This window comes from Dufourea novaeangliae, unplaced genomic scaffold (assembly GCF_001272555.1).
Source record: "Dufourea novaeangliae isolate 0120121106 unplaced genomic scaffold, ASM127255v1 scaffold167, whole genome shotgun sequence".
Lineage (NCBI taxonomy): Eukaryota > Metazoa > Arthropoda > Insecta > Hymenoptera > Halictidae > Dufourea > Dufourea novaeangliae.
In genome coordinates, this window is record NW_015374041.1 from 6,516 (window position 1) to 29,369 (window position 22,854).

The window sequence follows — 22,854 nt, forward strand, 5'->3', positions numbered from 1 at the left end:
TATATATATAATGTGCAACTAATACTTATTGCTATGAGTTTAAGTTTAGTTTAAGTTAGTTTGTTTAGTGTTTACTCCGTGTGTGTTTGTGCTGTGATGTCCCTTGTGGATTTGAAGGAGTAACCAAGTTTAATATCGTGCAACAATTTGCGTGTACTTTTTCATAAAGTGCTTGCAAGAAGATAGCTCAGACTCAACTGCATGTGTTACACATTACTGTTTTGGCTGAGGTTAAAGTGTACTTTTTTTAAGCGACGCCAATGTGCATGTCGGTACTATTGCGCCCTATGCTTATCACTTATACGAGAATTGCTTGTTTTCAGGTGTTTCTGACCTAAATTTTTAAATGGTAATAATTTGAATACAAACCTCTAACACAGTTTTGTCGTTTTTTATTACAATTTTGTTTTCACATGTAGAATTTCTCTTTAAAGTTTGTAAAACCAATAGCCGAACATTCTGTGAGTATATGTATAACCATTATATGTATGCATATAACGCTTGCCGAGTGAAGTCTACGCTCGGGCATATTCACTGTTCATTGGTCGTCGATTACAGTCGTCGACCATATCAAACGGGTTAATGTTTCTAGATACTTACTAAAAAAAAGTCATTCTGACGTTCTCTCACGTTCTTAATATTCTTGTACGTTATAAATGTATAAAATTTCCAGTCTGATTTTAAAATAATGGATTATTCCAAAAACTGAAGCGACAGCGATCTCCAGTAATTATTATCAACGACTTTTAATTTTCCTATTTACCAGTGAATTAATCGTGATTCTCACCTGTACGAATCAGGCATGCTGGGTATTCCGGGATAAACGGCGGTGGGTGCGAAGCCATGATGTATTCTAGGTGGAGAGGGCGGTGCTTGCGGGAGCGGTTGACCACCCAATATACCCGAGGTTGGTGGTGGCGTAGGATGACCAGTACCGACTAGGCTCACCCCACCGACGTGTTGTTGTTGCTGCGGTTGTTGCTGCTGTTGCGGGTTGTCCCTCCGTTGCGTGCGCAATTTCTCTTCGCGCCGCCACTTCGCCCGCCGATTCGAAAACCAGACCTGAGTTAGTGAACGAGAAGACAGACGAAGATACAGGTCAGTCGCTAGGCTACAGATTCTGCCTAATTCGGTCAGCAATCCGAACGGAAAACGATTTTCTACGTCGGAGCCGCGTGGAAGCTTTTGGTGTTTCATGTGTCATCCTTATGCTTAATACGAAACGTTCGCGAACTCGATAGCAGGAATACTTGGAAAATGAGTTATCTGTATTGAGATAGAGTCAGCAGATCCTGTTTGTTACAGGAAAATATTGTCTGAAAGTATCTTTTCTTCCATCAATGACCCAGTAAACTGCATAGGTAGGTTTAGTTTAGTACTGGAAGTATACTAATGCACAGAAGTTTGTGAATATTTGTTTTGTCTGTATGAAAGTTTTTTCTAACTTTGGTTGACGAGCATTTTCATACAATTCGTAAGTTTAATACTGTGCAGCATCGACGAATATCGTCGAATTTCCTACATTTTCTACGAGGTAAGTTTGTGGGTCCCATTGACTTTTTATGTGCACTATAGGCCCCTCTGTTCAGTTGCCCTGAGCTTGCTGGTTGCCTGCGGATTGCCTACTTTAAGGCACTTTGAACCCTAATTTTTAAATGCTTAGAACTAAAAAAACGATGGCGCAACAGCAATTTTGTTACTCTTAATGTTTGTCTTATTTAGGGATGTAGAATAACCACTTAGATTTTCTAGCACCGGCTTCGAACACCCTGCATGAGTAAAGTATGTAGGTAGCAAGAGCGGCAACATAAAGTATGTTATAACAATAACAGAAGTACACTTGTAGGATATAAATGTCGTCCTAACATTTGGACCCTTCTGTCTACGCTAGATTTTGTTGTATTGTAAAATTGAACAATATTTGGTTTTCCGTTTGACTCAAGAACAGCATTATCAGTATGTATCGTTGATAACAATATGACCTTCTTATTGGCATATGGGTCATTCCACGTCAACCGGGACAGAAAATTTTCGATCACCTCTCCGATTTTGTTGAAGTTTTTTCTACGTGTTCTGTATGACGTAGAAATACGTGTGATTTTTTTTCAGAGTTTTAAAATTAATTTTTTAGAAAATATAAACGATTAAACATTGCTAAAAATGCTTAAAATTGAAAATCCGCTTACATTCAAACATCAATATCTTCGGTTCCGTTTAGTTTACAGACTTCGTCTTGAACTCATTTGGAAGCTCTTGAACCACACTTTCATTTCGAATACACTAAGTTCAGTAACGATAGGGTATTACATTTATTACAAACACATATATAATGTCATGACATTTTCGAAACTTTTACATCTCGATAATGTTTTGAAATAAATATGACGTTATTCCTTGATTTATCCTGTACCAATATGGTAAGTTTCAAGATGGAGAAACAATAGAGTGTACTTTAAAATAAATAATTAACCGTGCCATAGACGCAGCGCGCCGAAGCTGCTGCGCGTTTGGGTGCGTGGCAATCAGAAGTGAGTGTACGAACGGTTCCTTGGATGGCATTTGTGAATTGTTTTATGTAGGAGAGACCGGGGCAGGTTGTAACACGGAGTAAGTTGTAACATAGTTAAAATTTTCTGAACGACAAATTTGGCAACGCAGCAGGATGCCAAAGCGGTTTGAAAATATTGATATCGTCGGTTTCATTGCAACAATCGATCATCAAGTATCTGTGTTGTAGCTACAGGTTAGATTTTTATTATTTGGAGCACGGAAGTAAATATTGTCCTCGAACTTTTATTTCAATTAACCATCATCAGAAACCGTTTGAATTTTTCCTTCTTTGTCGCAAACGAATCATTACACATTGGTTTATTATAATATGTACGCATTTCAGTAATTTAACGTTTAGTTTCTCGTTTGCTGAGGCAAAACCGAAAAATTCAACTTCGGGGTAATTTGTAACAAATTGCTTTGGAGCAAAATGTAACATTACTACTTATCCTGCTCTAAATGGTAATAAAGCAAACTTGCTATTTGCTGAAATATTAGTTACTTTTAGGATGAGAACATACAAGAAAAGGTTCTACGTCTAAAGAAGATATGAAAACTGCACTGACAGAAATATTCCTTGTATCTATCAGTGAATAAGCAATGATTGTTTAATCCATGTATATCAAATGCTTAATAATGATATGCATTTTCATTCATATTTTGTGGAAATATTTATTTGTATTCATATTTGTGTTTAACTAAATAGAACAGACGTGTTACAATTTACCTCGGGCTGGGGCACATTGTAACAAAAGTTCAGATTTGTTTAAGATGAACATAGATGTCTAAGTATCAAAGATTTTGTTACATATTTACACTTAATGAGTTGACCAAAGATGTGAGCAGTAAGTCATGCAAATTATTTCCTGATTGAGGAAAACACTTTTGAGAAAAAATTGTGAAAACTTTTTTTGTTACAATCTGCCCCGGTCTCCCCTACTTTAAGGCACTATGTGTACGGTGAAATGGCCTCTTATACAGTAGAGCTGTGACTTTATAAGATACCCAGGTATCCATAAGATATCCGAATATATGAGACAGTCGAGAATTTCGAATCGGGAGTCTATAAGAGCCGCGTATACTGCGCTACTTACAATTAGCACTCACGTTACATTGCAAAAACATGACTTACTCATTATTATATGACTACTGATTACAAAAGAATATTGCAATATTATTTTTCAAATATTTATTAACGTTTTTATTACAATATTTATACGCGTAAATGTTTGTAAGGTATTCAAGGGTTCGAAAGATATTCAAGCGTAATCGTAACGTGCAGTACGGTTCACGCAGCGGGCGACGATACATTAGAACTACGAATGTTGGCTTTTGAGGAGCGAATAGAAAAGCGAATGACAGATTTTTTCCATGATTCAAGAACTGAATTGGATCGAAGGATGACTGAATTTCTGGAAATTTCAAGGACCGAAATACAAAGAAGATTTGACGAAAATCAGGCCAGTCTTAATCAACTTACTTCGATACTAAAAAATATTTCCCATAGATAAAACATAACGCCAGAAAATAATTCAAGTATTCAGATTAGAAACGATCCTTCTATCGAAAGAGAAACACATAATTCTTCTCGTTCACTTTCCTCATTCCCATTTCGCGCTGAACCCACGAAATTCAATGGCACAAATCCCTGGAAACAATATTTAACACAATTTCAAACATTAGCCAAAATAAATAATTGGGATAAAAAGACGAAAGCCTTAGCTTTGATAGATTCCCTTGAGGGTGAAGCTCTTTCTGTTTTAACGTGTATGGAAGAATCTAAACGAACTGATTTTGACGCGTTAGTTTCTAGATTAGATACTCAATATGGAGGTGAACATTTAACCCAATTAAATCGATATAAATTTTATAATTACAAACAAAGTATTGGAGAATCTCTTCAAACGATGGCAAATCAAATTTGTCTCTTATCACAGTCGGTTTTCTCTGATTCCACCATTGAATATCGTGACAAACAGGCTTGTCAAAAATTCGTAGAGGCTATTAGAAATAATCATTTGAGGAAAGATGTTACACTGGCTTCTATTAACTCAGTTTCTTTAGACGAAGTACTCGAAATAGCACTCAAAATAGAAGCATTACACGATTCTATTTATGAGAAAAATTTTGATTCTCCCTTATATAACCAAAGTTTCAAACAAGGTTACAACCCTCGCTCAGAATTCTATAAAGATTATGTCCTTGACATAGAACCTCCCTTTCAACGGGAAAGCTTCCAAAATAATTTTTATCGACAAAAGTCAAATAATCGGAGTAATTTTCAAACTTCGAAATCACAAAATAATTTCTCACGTTTCCATAATTTTCAAAATAATCGAGAAAATAAAAAAAGAGAAATTACATGTTGGAAGTGTGGAAAAATTGGACATTTTTCATCCAATTGTTTCCTCCTTAACCGTAATATCAATCAGGGTAATTCTAATTTTACAAATCAAAAGGTTGACTTTGAAAACAAAAAAAAAAGAAATGTCGCGAAACGAACATGGGTCGACGTAAAGGGGGTCACGGAGACCTCAATTCTCAAAACACTTAAGAATCCCCTAGTTTCAGAAAATAAATCGATTAAAAATTCTCCTAAGTATGTCTCGAAAAATCATTCTTTTAATTCTCTCACAGAGATTTCTAACAATATTCCGAAAGAAACATCTAATGGTTTTTATATCAAAAGCTTCTTAAATGATGTCCCACAGAGATTTCTCATCGATACTGGTTCGGCTGTTTCACTATTAAAAGAATCTTCATACGAGAGTTCTGAAAAGTCAATCATAAAATTGAAAACAATAACCGGACAATCTATGAAAATTTTTGGTTCCAAAATAATTAATATCAAAATCGGAAATTTATATACAGAACAATTATTTTATATCACTGATATTACAGATGAATGTATCCTGGGCTTAGATTTCTGACAAAACATAAATGTTTAGTAGATTTAAATAAAAAGAATCTTCATATCGACGGTTTTGAAAGGATTATTTTTGAGGGTTATAAACCCGAAATAATCGATGAGGAATCGATTACTACTAAACTGGTCGATATAGACATGAATGAGGTTAAAGATAGTAGTGTCAATAAAGAAAATGAAATTAGTAACATTAATAATGACGCGAATGTGGATATAGTAGATATAAGAGCTGACGTTGATAGCGTCGATAAAGACGTGAATATAGAAACTGAAATTGATAAAAATGTAAATGAAAGAATAGAAATTCATAAAGATGAGAATATAGGAATTAAAATCGACAAAAATAATGTTCTAAATATTAGAAATAATTCTCTCACGAAATATAATACAGCTAATACTTGTGTAAAACCTGAGTTGCGTGAATTTTTAGAATTGATGTTTGAAAATAATACAACTAATTTAAATCAGAGTAAAAAAGAAGAATTTAAACAATTTTTAATTTCATTCCAAGATGTTTTTGCTAGAAATAAGAGTCAAATAGGACGTTGTAAACTCGTTAGACATACAATTGATACTGGAGATCATACCCCCATTAAACAGACTCCTCGAAGAATTCCAATACATCGAAAAGACGAAGTACGAAAATTAATTACGGAAATGAAAGATCAAGGAGTTATTGAAAAATCATGTAGTTCTTGGACTTCTCCCGTTGTTCTTGTAAAAAAGAAGGATGGTTCGACGAGATTCTGTATTGATTATCGCCAACTTAATAATATAACCAAGAAAGTTAAGATGCTGTCGCACGTTCTTCTTGGTTTTCAACTTTAGATTTACAAAGTTGTTATTGGCAGATTGAGGTTGAAGAGAAAGATCGTGAGAAAACAGCATTTTCTATTGGAGAAGGTTTATGGCAATTTAAAGACATGTCTTTTGGTTTGTGTAATGCCCCTGCTACTTTTGAAAGATTAATGGACAATGTTTTAAAAGATTTGACATGGAAGAAATGCCTCGTCTATTTAGATGATATAATTATTTTTGGAAAGACGTTTAAAGAAGAATTAGAAAATTTCCGTTCGGTGTTCTCTATGTTACAAAAAGCAAATCTTCTGATTAGCCCAAAGAAATGTTCTTTCTTTCAGAAAGAAGTAAAATATTTGGGACATATTGTGTCCAAAGATGGTATTAAAACAAATCCAGAAAAGATTTCTTCGATCAAAGACTGGCCAAGACCAAAAAATAAGTCGGACGTTAAAAGTTTTCTAGGATTATGTACTTATTTTTCACGGTTTGTCAAAAATTTTTCTGCCATTGCTAGACCTTTGTATGATTTGACAGAAAATAAGAAATTTGTTTGGACAAGCAGTTCAGAAGAAGCTTTCGAAAAATTGAAGAATTGTTTAACTTCGACTCCGATTTTAGCTTTTCCTTCTCCACATGAATCTTTTATCTTAGATACAGATGCTTCAAATATTGGTATAGGAGCAGTTTTATCTCAAGTACAAGATAATATTGAAAGAGTAGTTGCGTATTTCAATAAATCTTTGAATAAGGTAGAAAAGAATTATTGCATTACTAGACGAGAATTATTAGCAATTATAAAGGCTATAGAACATTTTCATCGTTATTTATATGGAAGGAAATTTATAGTACGAACAGATCATGCAGCTTTGAGGTGGTTACTATCGTTTAAAAACCCAGAGGGTCAAATAGCAAGGTGGATTGAACGTCTTCAACAATATGATTTTGAGATCGTACATCGAAACGGAAAATTTCATTCTAATGCTGATGCGTTGTCTAGAAGACCTTGTTTAGAAATTAGTTGTAAACATTGTGTTAATGTTGAGAATAAAGAGAAACTATCACAAGTTGAAGAGATTACAGTTTTTCGTACACAATGTGAATTGTTTGATGTTCAGGATTGGATCTCTTCTCAAGAGAAAGATCCTAATTTAAAACTAATATTGAGTAGTAAAATGTCTGATAAAAAGCCTTCTAAAGAGTCTTTATCACCTTTGTCACCAGAAATTAAATTTTATTTTTCTATTTGGGATTCTCTTCAGATTAAGAATGGACTTTTATATAAAAAGTGGGAATCTTCTGATGGACGGAAAATAATTTGGCAACTTATCGTACCAATGGATAAAAAGGATATGATTCTTCAGGAAGCTCATAACTCTCTTTCAGGAGGTCATTTCGGCGTGAATAAAACATTAGCTAAGATTAGGAATCGATTTTACTGGGTTAATTGTATTAGGGATGTAGAAGAATGGTGTAATTATTGTAATGTTTGTATATCTAGGAAAGGACCACGTGACCGAGGAAAAGGGTTACTACAAATTTATAATGTCGGTTTTCCTTTTGAACGAGTAGCTATGGATATTTTAGGACCCCTTCCTAGATCATTTTCGGGAAATCGTTTCATGTTAGTCGTTTCTGATTATTTTACGCGTTGGCCCGAAATAATTCCTCTACCTAACTATCAAACAAAAACAGTTGCTGAGGCCTTTATCACACATATAGTGAGTCGTCATGGAGTCCCTCAAGAAATTCATTCTGATCAAGGCCGTAAGTTCGAATCAAATATTTTTAAAGAAGTTATGGTTTTATTAGGCATTAGAAAAACTAGAACGACTCCATTACATCCTCAATCAGACGGTCTAGTAGAAAGATTAAATAGAACTATTTTACAGTATCTTTCAATGTTTGTTTCGGATCATCAAAGAGATTGGGATGAATTAGTTCCTTTGTTTCTCTTGGCTTACAGATCGGCCCAACATGAAACTTTAAAATTATCTCCATCTATGATGTTATATGGTCGAGAGATTTCTTTACCTTTGGATTTATCTAAAGGAAGGCTCCCAAGTGACTATACGAATAATTTGGATAATTTTACTTATAACTTGAAGGATAGGATGGATTCTATTCATAGATTTATTCGAACACGGTTAAAAATTTCATCACAAAGAATGAAACAGTATTGTCGCGTCGCGAATTGTTTCGTTATCGATCTTACGGTTGTAAGCCGTATTCGCGACTTCGCTGCGTTACTCGCCAATTTAATTTTAAGTAACTGTTTCGAATTCTGGTTGCTGAAGGAGTCACATTGTTAATAGATTGAGTGATGTTGTGTACAGGATTCGTAGGAATCCAAGAAGCAAATATAAAGTAGTTCATGTTAACAGGTTAGCAGAATATAAGACAAAATGTTGAATGGGTGAATGTTTATAAATAATTAGTTACATTATAAAGAGTTAGGTAGTTAGGATTCCCCACTTCGTTTCGCAGGCTCGGCGGAAGGATGGAAGGGAATGGGTGTCGAAGCGTTCTGCTACGAAGATGTGTCATTGATCCTAGCTTTGTGCAGGATGGAAATGACCGGGGAACTTTAGAAGTATGAATGTAAGTGTACATACTCCCCGCATTCTATCTGAGTGTTTGAATTAATATATTATTAATCCCGTTATTCTTCAGTCTGAAACCAGTGCCGTCGGTAAACTAAGCCGAAAGAGAAAGAAGGTCGGCAGACGAAACACCGCCTAAGTTTAGTAAGGTTCTCATCAATTCTATTTGTTGTTTAGTTACTACGCTTACAATACAAGGTGGTATAGCAGAGAGAGGGGAACGCATGTATCTCTTGGGCAGTCTCGTCACTTCTTGCGCAAACACGTTGTGTATGATTCGTCGATCAACGTTGGCATAGCAAGTAGTAAGGGCTATTTCAAATTTCATATATAGGGAAAAAATTCAGATTTTTAGTGTAGTGACAATAAGTAGAAACAAAATGCTGTGAACAGACGCATTCGTTAAGTCCGATTTAATTGCACACCTATTTAAATTCGATTATCTCGGAAACGAAGCATCATACGAAAAAATATTAATTATACAGTTAATTATTTTAAATTGTTCGTGTCAATACAAAAATTGTTTTTCTTGTTGACGATTACGACAAAAAATGTATTCCAAGTGTTTTTTAAATGCTAAATCCATTTTAACAACGAATTTAAATTTACGGGGCCACCTAAAGAGTATGGTATGTAATTTAGCTGGTCGAAATCGAAACAGTAACACATATGTGTAAGAAGTCACGGAACCGACTCTCAAGATTCATAGACTCAATCATCTGCTATGTCACACTGTGTTATTAGGAAAGTAACGAATAGGAAATATTATCGGGAAACTAGATTAAGGTCTGCGATTTTTTAACAAGAATAATACAACGATTTTTGAGGAAATACGCTCAAACGAGTGTTAAACCAGCCGGCGGATATATGTACCGAATAACATATATGGAGAACGACAACGATCTTCTAAATAAAGTCCCTTATATTTATTAGGTTGATGCATATGAATCATCGTTTTTACAAAGTTCGAATTTGCCGGACCAATAACATCCATTAAATTTTTTTCCGATCCTGTATAGTTTTAAAGCATATCAACGAAGAAGAAATACGCTGAATTACACGTCCTTTAAATACTGAGAAGATTTATAATAGAAATATTAAAACCTTATTATCAGCAGTCATGAATAATCAGAATGTTGTGATTCTTTATGTGAGTTTAAACTTAGAACAAGTGTCGTAAACGTTGCTGAAAACATAAATGTAGCTTCTGGAGAAGGTTATGTTAATGTCGGGACAGTTCAATCTTGATTCGTGAAATTCAATGTTGGTGATTTCTTGGTAGAAAATGAATCAAGATGAAGATCAGAAAATGCCATCGATAATAATGTTTCAAGAGATATTGTCGAAAATAGTCCACGACAGAGAAAAAGAGAAATAGCGTTTAAATAGCGTTGAGGAAATTACGTGTTGTTAAAGTTTCATTTGTGAAAACGACATTTCACACGCACCAAACCAATAGTTTGGGGAGAAACGATTCGTTCAACCGTGTTGTTAAAATATTATTTGTTTATTTGGATGGATGCTCATTGAATAACCTACGTCATATACAGCGTGGGGCAATATATTACCACCTCAGATGTCTTTGAAACTAACAAGGAAAGGACTCCATACGTATATCACAGATTTGGTTCAAACTCTTTTCACTTAAAGTATAGACTATGCACAAACCAACCCTAATGGGGTTTCACCACATACGCCTTCGTTGTTGAGAAAATTAACAATAAACATTTTGGAGGCGGAAGATAAGTCATAATTTGAAACCCTGAATACAACAGCGGTGTAATCGAGGTGGTTAAAGCGAGTATCTTGCAATCCGGATCTCGGCAGTTTGACTCCCGCCTTATCATACTATTGGGTTAGCAAGAAAGTAATTTCGGTTTTGTAGTGTGAAGTAAAACTCATTTTTTTTATACAAAGAATAAACTTTAATCAATTATATATTTTCCATTTTGTTCAATGACCTTTTGCCATCTTTCTTGCAGCTTCGTGATTCCGCGCTCATAGAATTTCTGGTCCTTATCAGCAAAAAACTGAACCAAGTGCGACTTAAGGTCATCATCATTTGTAAAAGTTTTACCATTCAAAGAGTTTTGCAAACTTCGAAATAAATGGTAATCAGATGGTGCCATATCAGGGCTGTATGGGGGATGCGACATCACTTCCCAACCAAGCTCCAATTCCCACGAGTTACTAAAGATGTGTGAGGCCTTGCATTATCATGGTGGAACACAATTCCTTTGCGATTTGCCAATTCTGGCCGTTTTTCTTTTATTGCTTCATCCAGTTTCAATAGTTGTTGACAGTAAACATCTGAATTGATCGTCTGGTTTCTTGGAAGCAACTCAAAATACACAACACCTTTGTAGTCCCACCAAATTGACAACATGACCTTTTTTTGATGCAATTCAGCTTTAGATGTGGATTGTGCTGGTTCATCACGCTTGGACCATGATCGTTTTCGAATAATGTTACTGTACATGACCCATTTTTCATCACCAGTGATGATACGTTTCAAAAAAGGATCGGCTTCATTGCGCTTGAGATGAATATCGCAAATATTGATTCGTTGTGTTAAGTGAATCTCTTTCAATATATGCGGAACCCAAATATCGAGCTTCTTAGCGAATCCAAGACATTTTAAGTGATTTTCAATTGTTGTATGCGATACATTTAACCCCTCTGCAATCTCTCGAACAGTTATGTGACGATCCTCTTCAATTATGGCTTTGATTTGGTCATCATCAACTTCAGTAGGTCGACCAGAACGTTGGTCATCTTTGAGTGAAAAATCTCCAGAACGGAATTTTTTAAACCAATTCTGACACGTGCGATCTGTTATGCAATCAACACCATAAACTTCACATATCTCTTTGTGGGCCTCAGCAGCTTTCTTTCCTTTACGAAAATAAAAGAGTAAAATATGCCGAAAATGTTCGTTTTTGCACTCCATGTTAAAATTGACCCTGAACTAACAGCTACAAACAAAAATTAGCACAACTTGCTTCTGAAGTAATCTAAATGTGACTGATATCAAATGTCAAAAGGAAAAAACCATAACGCAGACAGGAGTCCTTCAAAACGCTTACAACGCTATCTATGTGTCACAACCGAAAATACTTTCTTGCCAACCCAATATAAAGCCACACGCATACCTACACGCATACCCATGTACCACTCACGAATTACATACTTTTACATAACATAAACATTATATACTTTACATAAATATGTTACGTACGGAGACACTCTCGTGACCTCTTAACCCTATCGGGAGTTGGAATGCATCTGGCCAGATTACGTAATTGCCCGCGGGGTGTTATGGCGTGGCCAGATGTTCTTGGAAAGCAGTTTCCGTTGAGAACAGGCGTGTCCCCCACTATTTTTAGACTCGATTTTCGGGATATAAAAAGGGACGCGTACAGCTCATCCGCGGATCATACTCATATTAGAAGTCTAGCTAGTGAGATCGGGTATTAAAGTCCTTGTCAAGCATTTCTAAGAGTAAGCTAAGCTCTGCATAACAAATCCCCGCTTTTCTCAGTGCGTGAAAACCGAGTGTTGAGACGAGCCTATGTTAAGGCCATCGTAATTTAATTTATGTTACGGTAAATTAAGAAATGTCATTTTGAGAGTCGACTGATGCCTTTTTCTTAAATTTATTGTTTAGGACTCAAGTACGGCAGGAGACTTCCTGGGAAAGTTGACATGACCGTACCGCTATCGATGGCACTTGACGTAGCGTAAACCTAGCTACGAATTGCGTAAGGCCCGGAGTTCGATATTTGGGAACAAGGGTCCTCTGTGTACCCATCCTGGCGCTACCCTTGTTATTCCGCTGACTCCACGTTGTCTGGCGCATCCCCTCTTTTGGGTTTGGAGGCGTTGCGTGGGCTGCGAACGCGCCCTAGCAGATAGATTTACTCGAAGTTTTCGGAGGGAGATAAATGTGAAAGATGAAAATATCGTCGACGCTATGAGTGAAACGCCACGATTACAAAAAGTAACTTTTACTCATCGGATAATTCCCGTTGAATAAATTTATTTAATCGACGCTCGTCGATAAAGTTACATTTTTGTTCAAGCTTTGAGTAATGATAAAAGATAAAGTATCTTTTATTCAAATAGTTATTTAAATAATTTTTTATCTAGATAATGCCCATCTCTGCTTCGCGGGAGTATTACGCAATGTTATGGTGGTACGTATACAATAACGGATATGCGGGTGTTGCTGTGCAAGTGTTTGGTTACGTAAAAGATCTGAAAAATTGAAAACAATCGGCCCTTTCCGGGGCCACGAATTTTCCTAACGTAGGAACAACACGTTGGATTAAAAATACATTAAGTGATTTTGTCGGGTGATCAGTGTTAGTGGTCGTGCAGTGAAGTGAGTACGTATTCGATGGAATACCCAGGACGTACTTGACGTTACAACCCTAAACTTCGGCTGGTGAGGTATACCTGCGATCACCTGCGAACTGGGCGATACCCTGCCATAAACCGTTTCGGCCGTCGATGACCAGGATCGGTTCAGTGACCTGGCGACAGGTTTGCAAGCTGCATGTGAATTTCCGAAAGGGTGAGTTCATAACTATTATTTTTTTAATTTAACGCAAGCTACATATGACTTTTTCCCGGCAATAATTCTGCAAGTTTCCATACCTACAATTTTCTTCGGTCTTCTTAAAGACAATTATTCGTAATCAGTATCATTGTTGCCCGTTACTGAACTACGGATTTTTATGTCAATAACGAACTACGATCACTATTACATTACGTTTTCGTTAATACATTATTTGAGAAGGAAATTTACAAATTCCTTAGTCTCTATCTTTAAATAATTATTATTTTCGATTCTGTTTAAAAACATAATTGTGTATTCGTCTTTTTACGTTAGACATGATTTTCTTACATTTATGTTTCATTCATTCATCACTTTAAATGACAAACGAAAGATGATAAAAAGTTCGATTTGTTACGTTTTTCATATTTGCTATTATATGCGGTTTCCTGGGATGCATGCCGATTTGCTTGTTCGGAGCTTCATAGTACAAGCGTAGCGCGTAGACACCGCTAGCGCGGGAACACGGCTGGCAAACTCGCGCTCTGATTGGTCGGGGTTTTTCGTTAATATCTCGTTAACAAAGCCTCAGATAACATTTTCGCTAAGGAAAAAGTTGTTTCAAATCATCCCAGCAACCCCTCATTTCCGGGAAGAGAGACATTTTTGAGACACCCTGTATATCTATTCTGTGTGTCCAACATATTTTACCCATAAATAAATGAAATGTAATTTTATAAATGTTTTTTTACTTCAGAATAATTTCAACGGAACAGTAATAAATATAAATCACATAAGAAGTAAAATGACATAATATATGTGGAAAAAAAACCCAACAAGGTAGGCGGGATCGACCTTCTGATATCCGGATTGCGAGATACTCGCTTTAACCGCCTCGGCTACACCGCTATTGTATTCAGTGTTTCAAATTATGAGTTATCTTCCGCCTCCAAAATGTTTATTGTTAATTTTCTTAACAACGAAGGCCTATGTGGCGAAAGTCCACTAGGGTTTGTTTGTGCATAGTCTATACTTTAAGTGAGAAGAGTTTGAACCACATCTGCGATATACATTTGGAGTCCTCTCCTTGTAAATATCTGTTTATCCAAAATTGCACAGTACAAAGAGAGTCATCCGATGGCGCTAATAGTTTTTTTTGCAAGTAGAAATACTTTGGATATTTCAAGGTCACCCCCAATTTTTTTAAATGGATCGATGTATTTTCCCCGTAGAATGATAGCGGAGTTTAAGTTCAACAATTCAACGACCTACGTAGTACATAAAATCATAGTAGGTATTCGAAATAATGACCATCACTATCAATGCAACACTGGATTCTTTTTATGACTGATTGACGTGCAACTCTTATAACGTCAGAACTTATTGACACACAGGCTGCAATAATTCGCTGTTGCACGGCTTGACGTGTATTTGCTACTTCTTTGTACACTTTATCTTGCAATGTTCCCCATAGAAAGAAATCTAGAGGCGTCAAGTCTGATGAATGAGCTGGCCACGATATTGGACCGTCGCCGAGTCCAATCCAACGATTTTGAAATTTTTCATGGAGTTCCCTCCATGCAATCAATGAATAATGTGCTGGGCATCCATCATGTTGAGACCACATGGTTTGTCGTGTAAATAAAGACAATTCTTCTAGCAAAGGACCCAATGTATCCTTAATAAAATTAGCGTAGATGTTTCCATTCAAATTTCCATTGATAAAATGAGAACCAATAATTTTATCACCTGTGATACCGGCGACCGGTCACGTTATGCGCCTTGGGGACCTGGAGGAAATTCTGCTGTGTTGCCAAACCTCCGCCATGGGTCTCACTCCCGCCAAGACACACCCCTGTTCCCAAGGCAGCGCGCTAAGGGCGCAAGGAATAGGTGGCGTGATGGGTCTATTAGGAGGAAGCGCCTGATTGGTTAATGCCTACGCGCTACGTTACCCAATTAGGATAATTTCCGGTTTTTGCGAGCTTCCAGAAAAAACGAAGCGTCGTGGAAGCTCACTAATTTTTCCGACAACGACACAAGAGTAGTTCCTGATCGAATCTTGTACGTACAGATTACGAATAAAGACGTATCTGAATTACTGTGTAGATTATTTACACACAACATAGTACCCTTCAGAAGTGACCTTGACATATCCAAAGTACATCCACCTGCAGAAAAATTAGCGCCATCGGATGGCTCTCTTCGTACTGTGCAAGTTTGGTTAAACAAATTTTTCTGTTAACCATATATTTTCAAAGATATCTGAGGTGGTAATAGTTATTGCCCCACCCTGTATATATGTATACATATACATATACATACCTATATCTGGTATTTTGTAACAATACGTAGAAAGTATAGTCACCTGTATTCGGGCTTCTGGCAGACCGATTTTTCCGGCTAGTCTCTCTCTGGCGAAAACATCCGGGTAATGTGTTCTTTCGAATTCCTTTTCAGATCGTCATCGGTGCCTCCGGATACACTTCCAGCGTTGCTGTTGTCGCCGCCGCTGTTCGTTTCGTCTGAGTGTGCACCACCTTCGAGTTCTGCCACTGTAAAACAAACAGAACATTATAAATATTTTTAAAAAATACAACACTGAACAACAAAGGTATCCTTTCAGCGGAATTTTTTTTCATTTTTTGGTAATCGACGTATTTGTTAGAATGAAATCTTTTCTATTTTCACATTCCTATTGTACGAATACCATTGTATTGTATATCTGATCATCTCATTCATGCGAAGAAAATTTTCTGTCTACATCTCGATGTTACTGCGCAGTAACGTTCTGCTGAATCTTCGACCTATTGGAACGCTACACATGTTTATCAACTATGTTTGTACGACCTTTAATGATTTTTACGAACTTATTGTTATAGGTCGTTTAATTCATCTTTACGGTACCGACAAAAAATGTAGCATTTCATTTTAAAGAAACAGAGTCAATCTTCGTATTTCATTACTCCCTCCCAACAAAATAAAACTACTGTCTCTAGACGTCGACCCCCACAAAGTTGCATAACTTTGCGGGCAACATTTTCATCAAAATTTAAATATAGCAGAATTAATTTAAGCGATAAACTTATATGAAGCAGCTTGTATCACATCAGACTGAGTTATCCTCGCAATTACATGCACATATTATGTCTATAAAGTCTGTGTTTGACTTACCTAAGTCTGCGATGTATTTGACTGTGATGTATTTGAAATTAATATAAAATCTGAACTTATGTGTACAGCAACATTTATAAAGCTTCATGGCGACGATTTTAATCTGACCGATCAATGTGGCTATTAAAAAAAATTATTGCTTATATTCTATAGTAATGTGCATTGATCAGTTTCAGAAATACGGATTGTACTCCTGGCAGACTATATCACAATTCTAAATCTCTTATACACACATAAGACGATTTTACAGCTGAATGTATGGATACTCGATTATCGAGAATGGACATTATTTTCCCGCCAACTTAACAATTGGATATTTTGGAGAGTTAACTATATAAATAATAAAAATTAAGATGACAGAAGAACAGAAACGATAAAAAGTTTAAATTTTCATAAAATTCTCAAGATATTTGTCGAAGTGTCGGTACTTGAATCACGCCGATACTAAAATAATCACGAAATTCGTGTGGGATTGGTTTTCTGAATGATCGAACGGTTGCAAGTTTTTAGTGACCCCTACCGTACTTTTTTTTTTCAAGGGTGGTCGACGGAGGCGGTCGTCAATTTTCTTATACAAATATCTAGGTGCGTGTAGAACGACGCGGATGCGTGTATGTGAGAGACCGAGCAGAGAGTGGGTAGGCAGGCGTTACTGGGTGAACCTTATCGTCGGTTTCTGGGTGAGCGCGTCCAGGCGTCACTGGGTTTTGGCTCGGCAACGAGAACTGCGCGGGAGAACGGGTACGCTGCCGGAATAGTTGGAGAAAAGACTGAGGGGGTATGCATGATAAGACGCCAAGCGTCCCAACGCCCGTCCTTGCTCTCCCCAGGACGATACGCCTCTGACATTCGACCGAGCTGCCATCCTTTTCCACTATCTCCTTCCCTCCTTTTTTTCTTGTCCTCCTATCGTTATTATTTTTTTATCTTTTCGTCTTCCTGTTTAATTTGCTTCTTTATTATTTGATGTTTTCACGATTTTCGTTCTTCCTTGGCTCGATATATTGCTAAGATACTTTTTGGTATTTGCTACAGCGCGACACTGTGAATAATTATTTGTTTTAAGTTTATTTATTGATATACCTTAGACTTTTACAATCCGTAGACCTTAATGTAAAAAGTTTACCAAAAGAAAAGAGAAACTTCATCACCTCGAATAATGACTTAACCTTAACGATACACTTTATGAAAATTTTAAGGCGTGGAAGATAAATGACATCAAGGGGCACATTTATGCTGGTGTTTTCCATATCACTAAACTTAGTCATACCAAACCCGTTGTTAATGAAGATAATGCTACTGTTGCCGTAACAATGGTAATGCAATATCCATGTGTCAGTACACGACAAATTGCACAGAGTTCGGGAATTAGTTCAGCTAGTATCTATTGAATTCTTCGAACTGAAAAATCTCATCCATATCATGTGCAACATCATCAGGAGTTACATGGAACAAACTTCGAAAACCGCGTGCGATTTTGTCAGAAACAGTTGCAACAAATAGACAGAAGTGATTCTTTCCTTCACACACTGTTTTATTTACAGATTTTAACGCATTTTCATCAGGAGAATGTTTTCAATTCATTCGTGACACTTTCATTAATATATATTGAAAATTGTAAAAGTTTACATTTTCATTCGTGCGTTATTCCTTATCTCATTTACGCCTGCTTACATTGTATCCCGATGGTCGGTCGCTGGCCTTCGACGTTCGACGCTCGACGTTCGCCAGCGCGTTTATTCGAGCTGGCCTGGCTGGCCAACGTTATTCGAAGTTTTATTCGAAGCCTTCGAATAAAAGATACAAATAAAAGATGAATATTTTATTCGACGCTGCGAATAAAACGGTTCGAATAAAAAAAGTATCGTTTATTGGTCGGATAATTCTCGTCGAATAAATTTATTCATTCGACGCTCGTCGAATAAAGATACTTTTTTATTCGACATTCGAATAACGAGTAAAAATAAAGTATCTTTTATTGGAACAGTTATTTAAATAATTTTTTATCCATCTTGGATCCATCTCTGCTTCCAGATAGGAGGTACGTATTAAAAATTATTTTGTAAATATCTCGTTAACTACTTGGTTTAGGACGTACGAAGGTCAACACATTTTTACTCAGAATTTGATACCCTATCGATTTATGGTACAAAAAATAGATCAATCCGTAAAAGAATATCAAGGTGACCTTCAAATCTCGGAAATGCCTCCACTTACAAGAAAATCACGTACCGTATAGGAAGTGTCCCTTGATGCCATTTAAGTTTCATGTCTCAAAATTTTCATAAAGTGTACCGTTAAGTCATTATTCGAGGTGATCAAGTTAGCTGAGACACCCTGTATCCAATGTATTGTACGTACATTGTACCGTTCCGTATCTTTATACCCTATTGGCTTGTAAATAATTCTATTAACACGTTGCATATGTAATTTGGTTTGTTGTACTACTAAAAAAATATGACATTACTATGCGTCTCTATCTCTTTTGATTATTGAATTTTTATTGTAATTATTTAACCATTCTACATAAACAAACAATATTGTATCAAAGGAAAAGTTTTAAATATTTTTGCAATATGAATTTAAATTAGGTGATGGCGAACTTGGTTGAATTAAATTGTAAAGTCTTGCATTAGTCACGACATTCGCCAGATGTTTCTCCAACAAAAGATCACTTTTTGTGGCATCGAGAGTTCATTCTGAGAAACGAAACATTCCCTAATCGAGAATCGATAGTTGTAGGGCTTGAAGAATTTCTATAGTCTAAAAACACAGTCTATAAACTTTTAATCATCTTGGTGCAAAGTTCAATAACAAAAATTACCATTTCCAATGTACCTAACGATTCCGTTTTAATCTATAAAAATGGTAACTTCATATGGAATAACCTAATAATATCGCTTTTATCGATTGACATATTTTGGTTACGCTTTTATAAATGACAATTATTAGCAGTAGTCATCGTTTGCATGTTAAGTTAGATCTTAGTCTGTACTGTGTACGAGGGACTAATATTTTTCAGGAGAACTTACTTTATATTTTAATAAGCTATAATCGTACTTAATATAGGTGCAAAAATTATCGACCTAATTTACTCCGTACACTGAAAGTTGAAACAATTTTTGATACTTGTTGAATAATAACTTCTTGAGATATTTTAGACGTTTTCCACTCTTCCTCTTACTTTATACAATTACAACAAAATATGGAATATTTGTTGGCTCCATTGGCGACGATAAAGCTTATGTTTGAGAAATTTTATAGTTTGCCGCGTTACCTTGTTCGTCAGAACTTTTTGTTCGTTCTTCCGCTCTTTTGGGAACTTACAAATCATATTCTTAAGTCTGTATGACACACTTCGTCCTTCATAGTCCACAGAACATTCATTTACTTCACGTGTGATAATTTTACCTTCGTGACGTAATGTTTTATTTGAAACTGTTGCGAGTGGTTTAGAATACGGTTCAAGAATCTTACAATGCAATTAGTTGTTAATGCCCCCTTTATCCATATCAGAAAACCTATAAAAATAATTAGTTAACTTGATTCTAGAGTTATTCAGATTACTGCATTAGTGAATGATCATCTCTTTGTGATTTTTCAGGAACCTAACATTCATCTATAGACCCTGTATTTGTAAAAATTAATTACTTTTTTTTTCGAACACCTTTCAGACATTCTATTCTATTCAGTACATTTATTTATAGACCTTGCTAAATTCTATAATTACTTAGACGAAATATTTGAATACCTATATGTAATAGCCTGTGCAACATGGTTCCCTTATTGAAATACATAGTATCTACTGTAACTAGTTATTATGCTTGTGTTCCACTAAACAGTGTCGAAAGTCTTCATCAAATTCATTGACTGACTTGTCTAATTAAATTTGACTCCTTCTACTTGTTGGTGACGAAACAAGGTACATACTCATCAAGCTTACTTTGAGCGAACGCAGCGGTCAATATACAAAAATTTTATTATATCCTGTATGTATAAAAATATATGTTAGAAATTTCAACGCAAGCGTCGTATAAACACGACCGAATGCCTAGATAGCTGCTACACTGTTTACGTTAAGGCGAGCGCAGTAACGGGGCCCGACAGCACGACGCCTGGGATATCGTAAATTAGCCACGGATCCTTGAGGAGTTTTCCGTGGACGACATTCTTGTAACTGCAGTCGTTTGACACGCACTGTTCGAGACGACGTAGCAAATATACAGGGTGTCCCAAAAATGTCCTCCGACCCGGAAATGGGGCTCTCGGGGGGTGAATTGGAACAACTTTTTCCTTAGCAACAATGTAAACTGAGGCTTCGTTACAGAGATATTAACGAAAAACCGCGACCAATCAGAGCGCGAGTTTGCCAGCCGAGTTCCCGCGCTAGCGGTGGCTACGCCCTACGATTGTACTACGAAACTCCGAACAAGTAGGTCACCATGCATCGCAGGAAAGCGCGTATAATAATAGCAAATAAACAAGACGTAACAAATAAAATCATACTTTTTATCATCTATCGTTTGTTATTTAAAGAGATCAATGAATGAAACGTAAATGTAGGCAAATTATGTGTCACGTAAGAAGACGAATGCACATTCACATTTTTGTAAATTCCTTTTTACGAATTTGTAAATTTCCTTTTCAAATAACGTGTGAACGAAAGGGTAATGTAACAGAGAATAAACGAGAAGTGATCGTAATTTGGTATTGGTATAAAAATTTGTTAGCGTCAACGAGTTTTAAGCGGAGTCGAAGGCGGATGGCCTGTCGCTAATTGACCGTTGGAGAATTTATGGGGACTAGGGTTTCTAGAATGCGTGCGGTCGTGGGAGAGGGTGCTTGAGACTAAACAGACCTGGCGTCGTATGGTGGCGGAAGGCCACGCTGGGTCCTTCGGCTATCGGCGACGACGAGGGTTGTTTATGTGAAACAGATGAGTGAAAGTTAGATATGGCAAGCAGCCCGACGTTGCATTGCCTTAAGAATAAGGACCTTGTTCCTAGAGAATCTGGCCACGGAGTGGGGAAGGCAGCGATGCTTTTTGGTAGGAGGACTGTGAATGACCGCACGGCACTTACCCCAGAATCTCTGAGGAATACAGATCTCCTTTCAAAATCGAGGTATCAATACAAAGTTTCTAACAAATTCGTAGTTTAATAACTGTCAACAATGTTACTGATAATGAATAACTTTCTTCAAAAAGCCCGAAGAAAAAGTTAGGTACAGAAACTTGCAGAATTATCGCCGGAAATAAGCCATAGCTTGCGTTAAATTAAGAAAATAATAATCAGCAATAAATTGATTAGAACTCACCCTTTCGGAAATTCACCTGCAGTTTGCAAACCTGTGTCACTAGGTCACTGAACCGATCCTGGTCATCGACGGCCGAAACGGTTTATGGCAGGGTATCGCCCAGTTCGCAGGTGATCGCAGGTATACCTCACCAGCCGAAGTTAAGGGTTGTAACGTCAAGTGCGTCCTGGTTATTCCACAGAATACGTACTCACTTCACTGCACAACCACTAACACTGATCACCCGACACAATCACTTAATGTATTTTTAATCCAACGTGTTGTTACTACGATAGGAAAATTTGTGGCCCCGGAAAGGGCATATTGTTTTCAATTTTTCAGATGTTTTACAAACACTTGCACAGCAACACCCGCATATCCGTTATTGTGTACGTACCACCATAACATTGCGTAATACTCCCGTGAATAGAACATCTCTGTCGCCCGATTGCTAACCGACTGACAGAATGTTTCCTCTACCTCCAAGTAGTTTCCCATCGTTACATTGTGAGTTCACTCCCACCACGACAAGATTTAGGTAAAACGAAACCAACGGTTCTAGGATAACACGTGCTTTGCAGAAGTGCAAGGGAAGAACCGTCGCGCAGTTTCTCCAAGACGCCGTAGCGCGTTAATTTATTGCCAGGGTACCCACTGCTTCGAGATAGAAAACAGACGTCACGTGCATCGGCTTAAAAATGTCCGAAATGAAGAGGCCCTGGCCGACCACCCTTGTAGAGGCCGGAGTGGAATTTTCGTTTCTTTATGGCTCAATTTCTTCGGCCTCTTTTTTTAGTATTCCGTCAAATATCTCGGAATTTATTAGACATATAAAAACCGTACAATTTGCAATATTGTGTTTGTTTTGATATTGAATGTAGCTATATCATTGAATTCCAGAATAATCCTTTTCTTTAAACAATCTTTCGACGACTCCTGACAGTGCGCGC

At 36.7% G+C, this 22,854-nt stretch overlaps 1 protein-coding gene across 1 annotated transcript; it reads right to left on the reverse strand.

The window, feature by feature from the left end:
- Positions 1-11,032: 11,032 nt before the first annotated feature.
- Positions 11,033-12,045, reverse strand: LOC107189532 (histone-lysine N-methyltransferase SETMAR-like). Its single transcript, XM_015578092.1, has 2 exons — positions 12,042-12,045; positions 11,033-11,772 (listed from the first exon to the last, which is right to left on the reverse strand). Exons 1-2 carry the CDS (start codon positions 12,043-12,045, stop codon positions 11,033-11,035), a joined length of 744 nt encoding a protein of 247 aa, XP_015433578.1.
- Between the last annotated feature and the right edge of the window lie 10,809 nt (positions 12,046-22,854).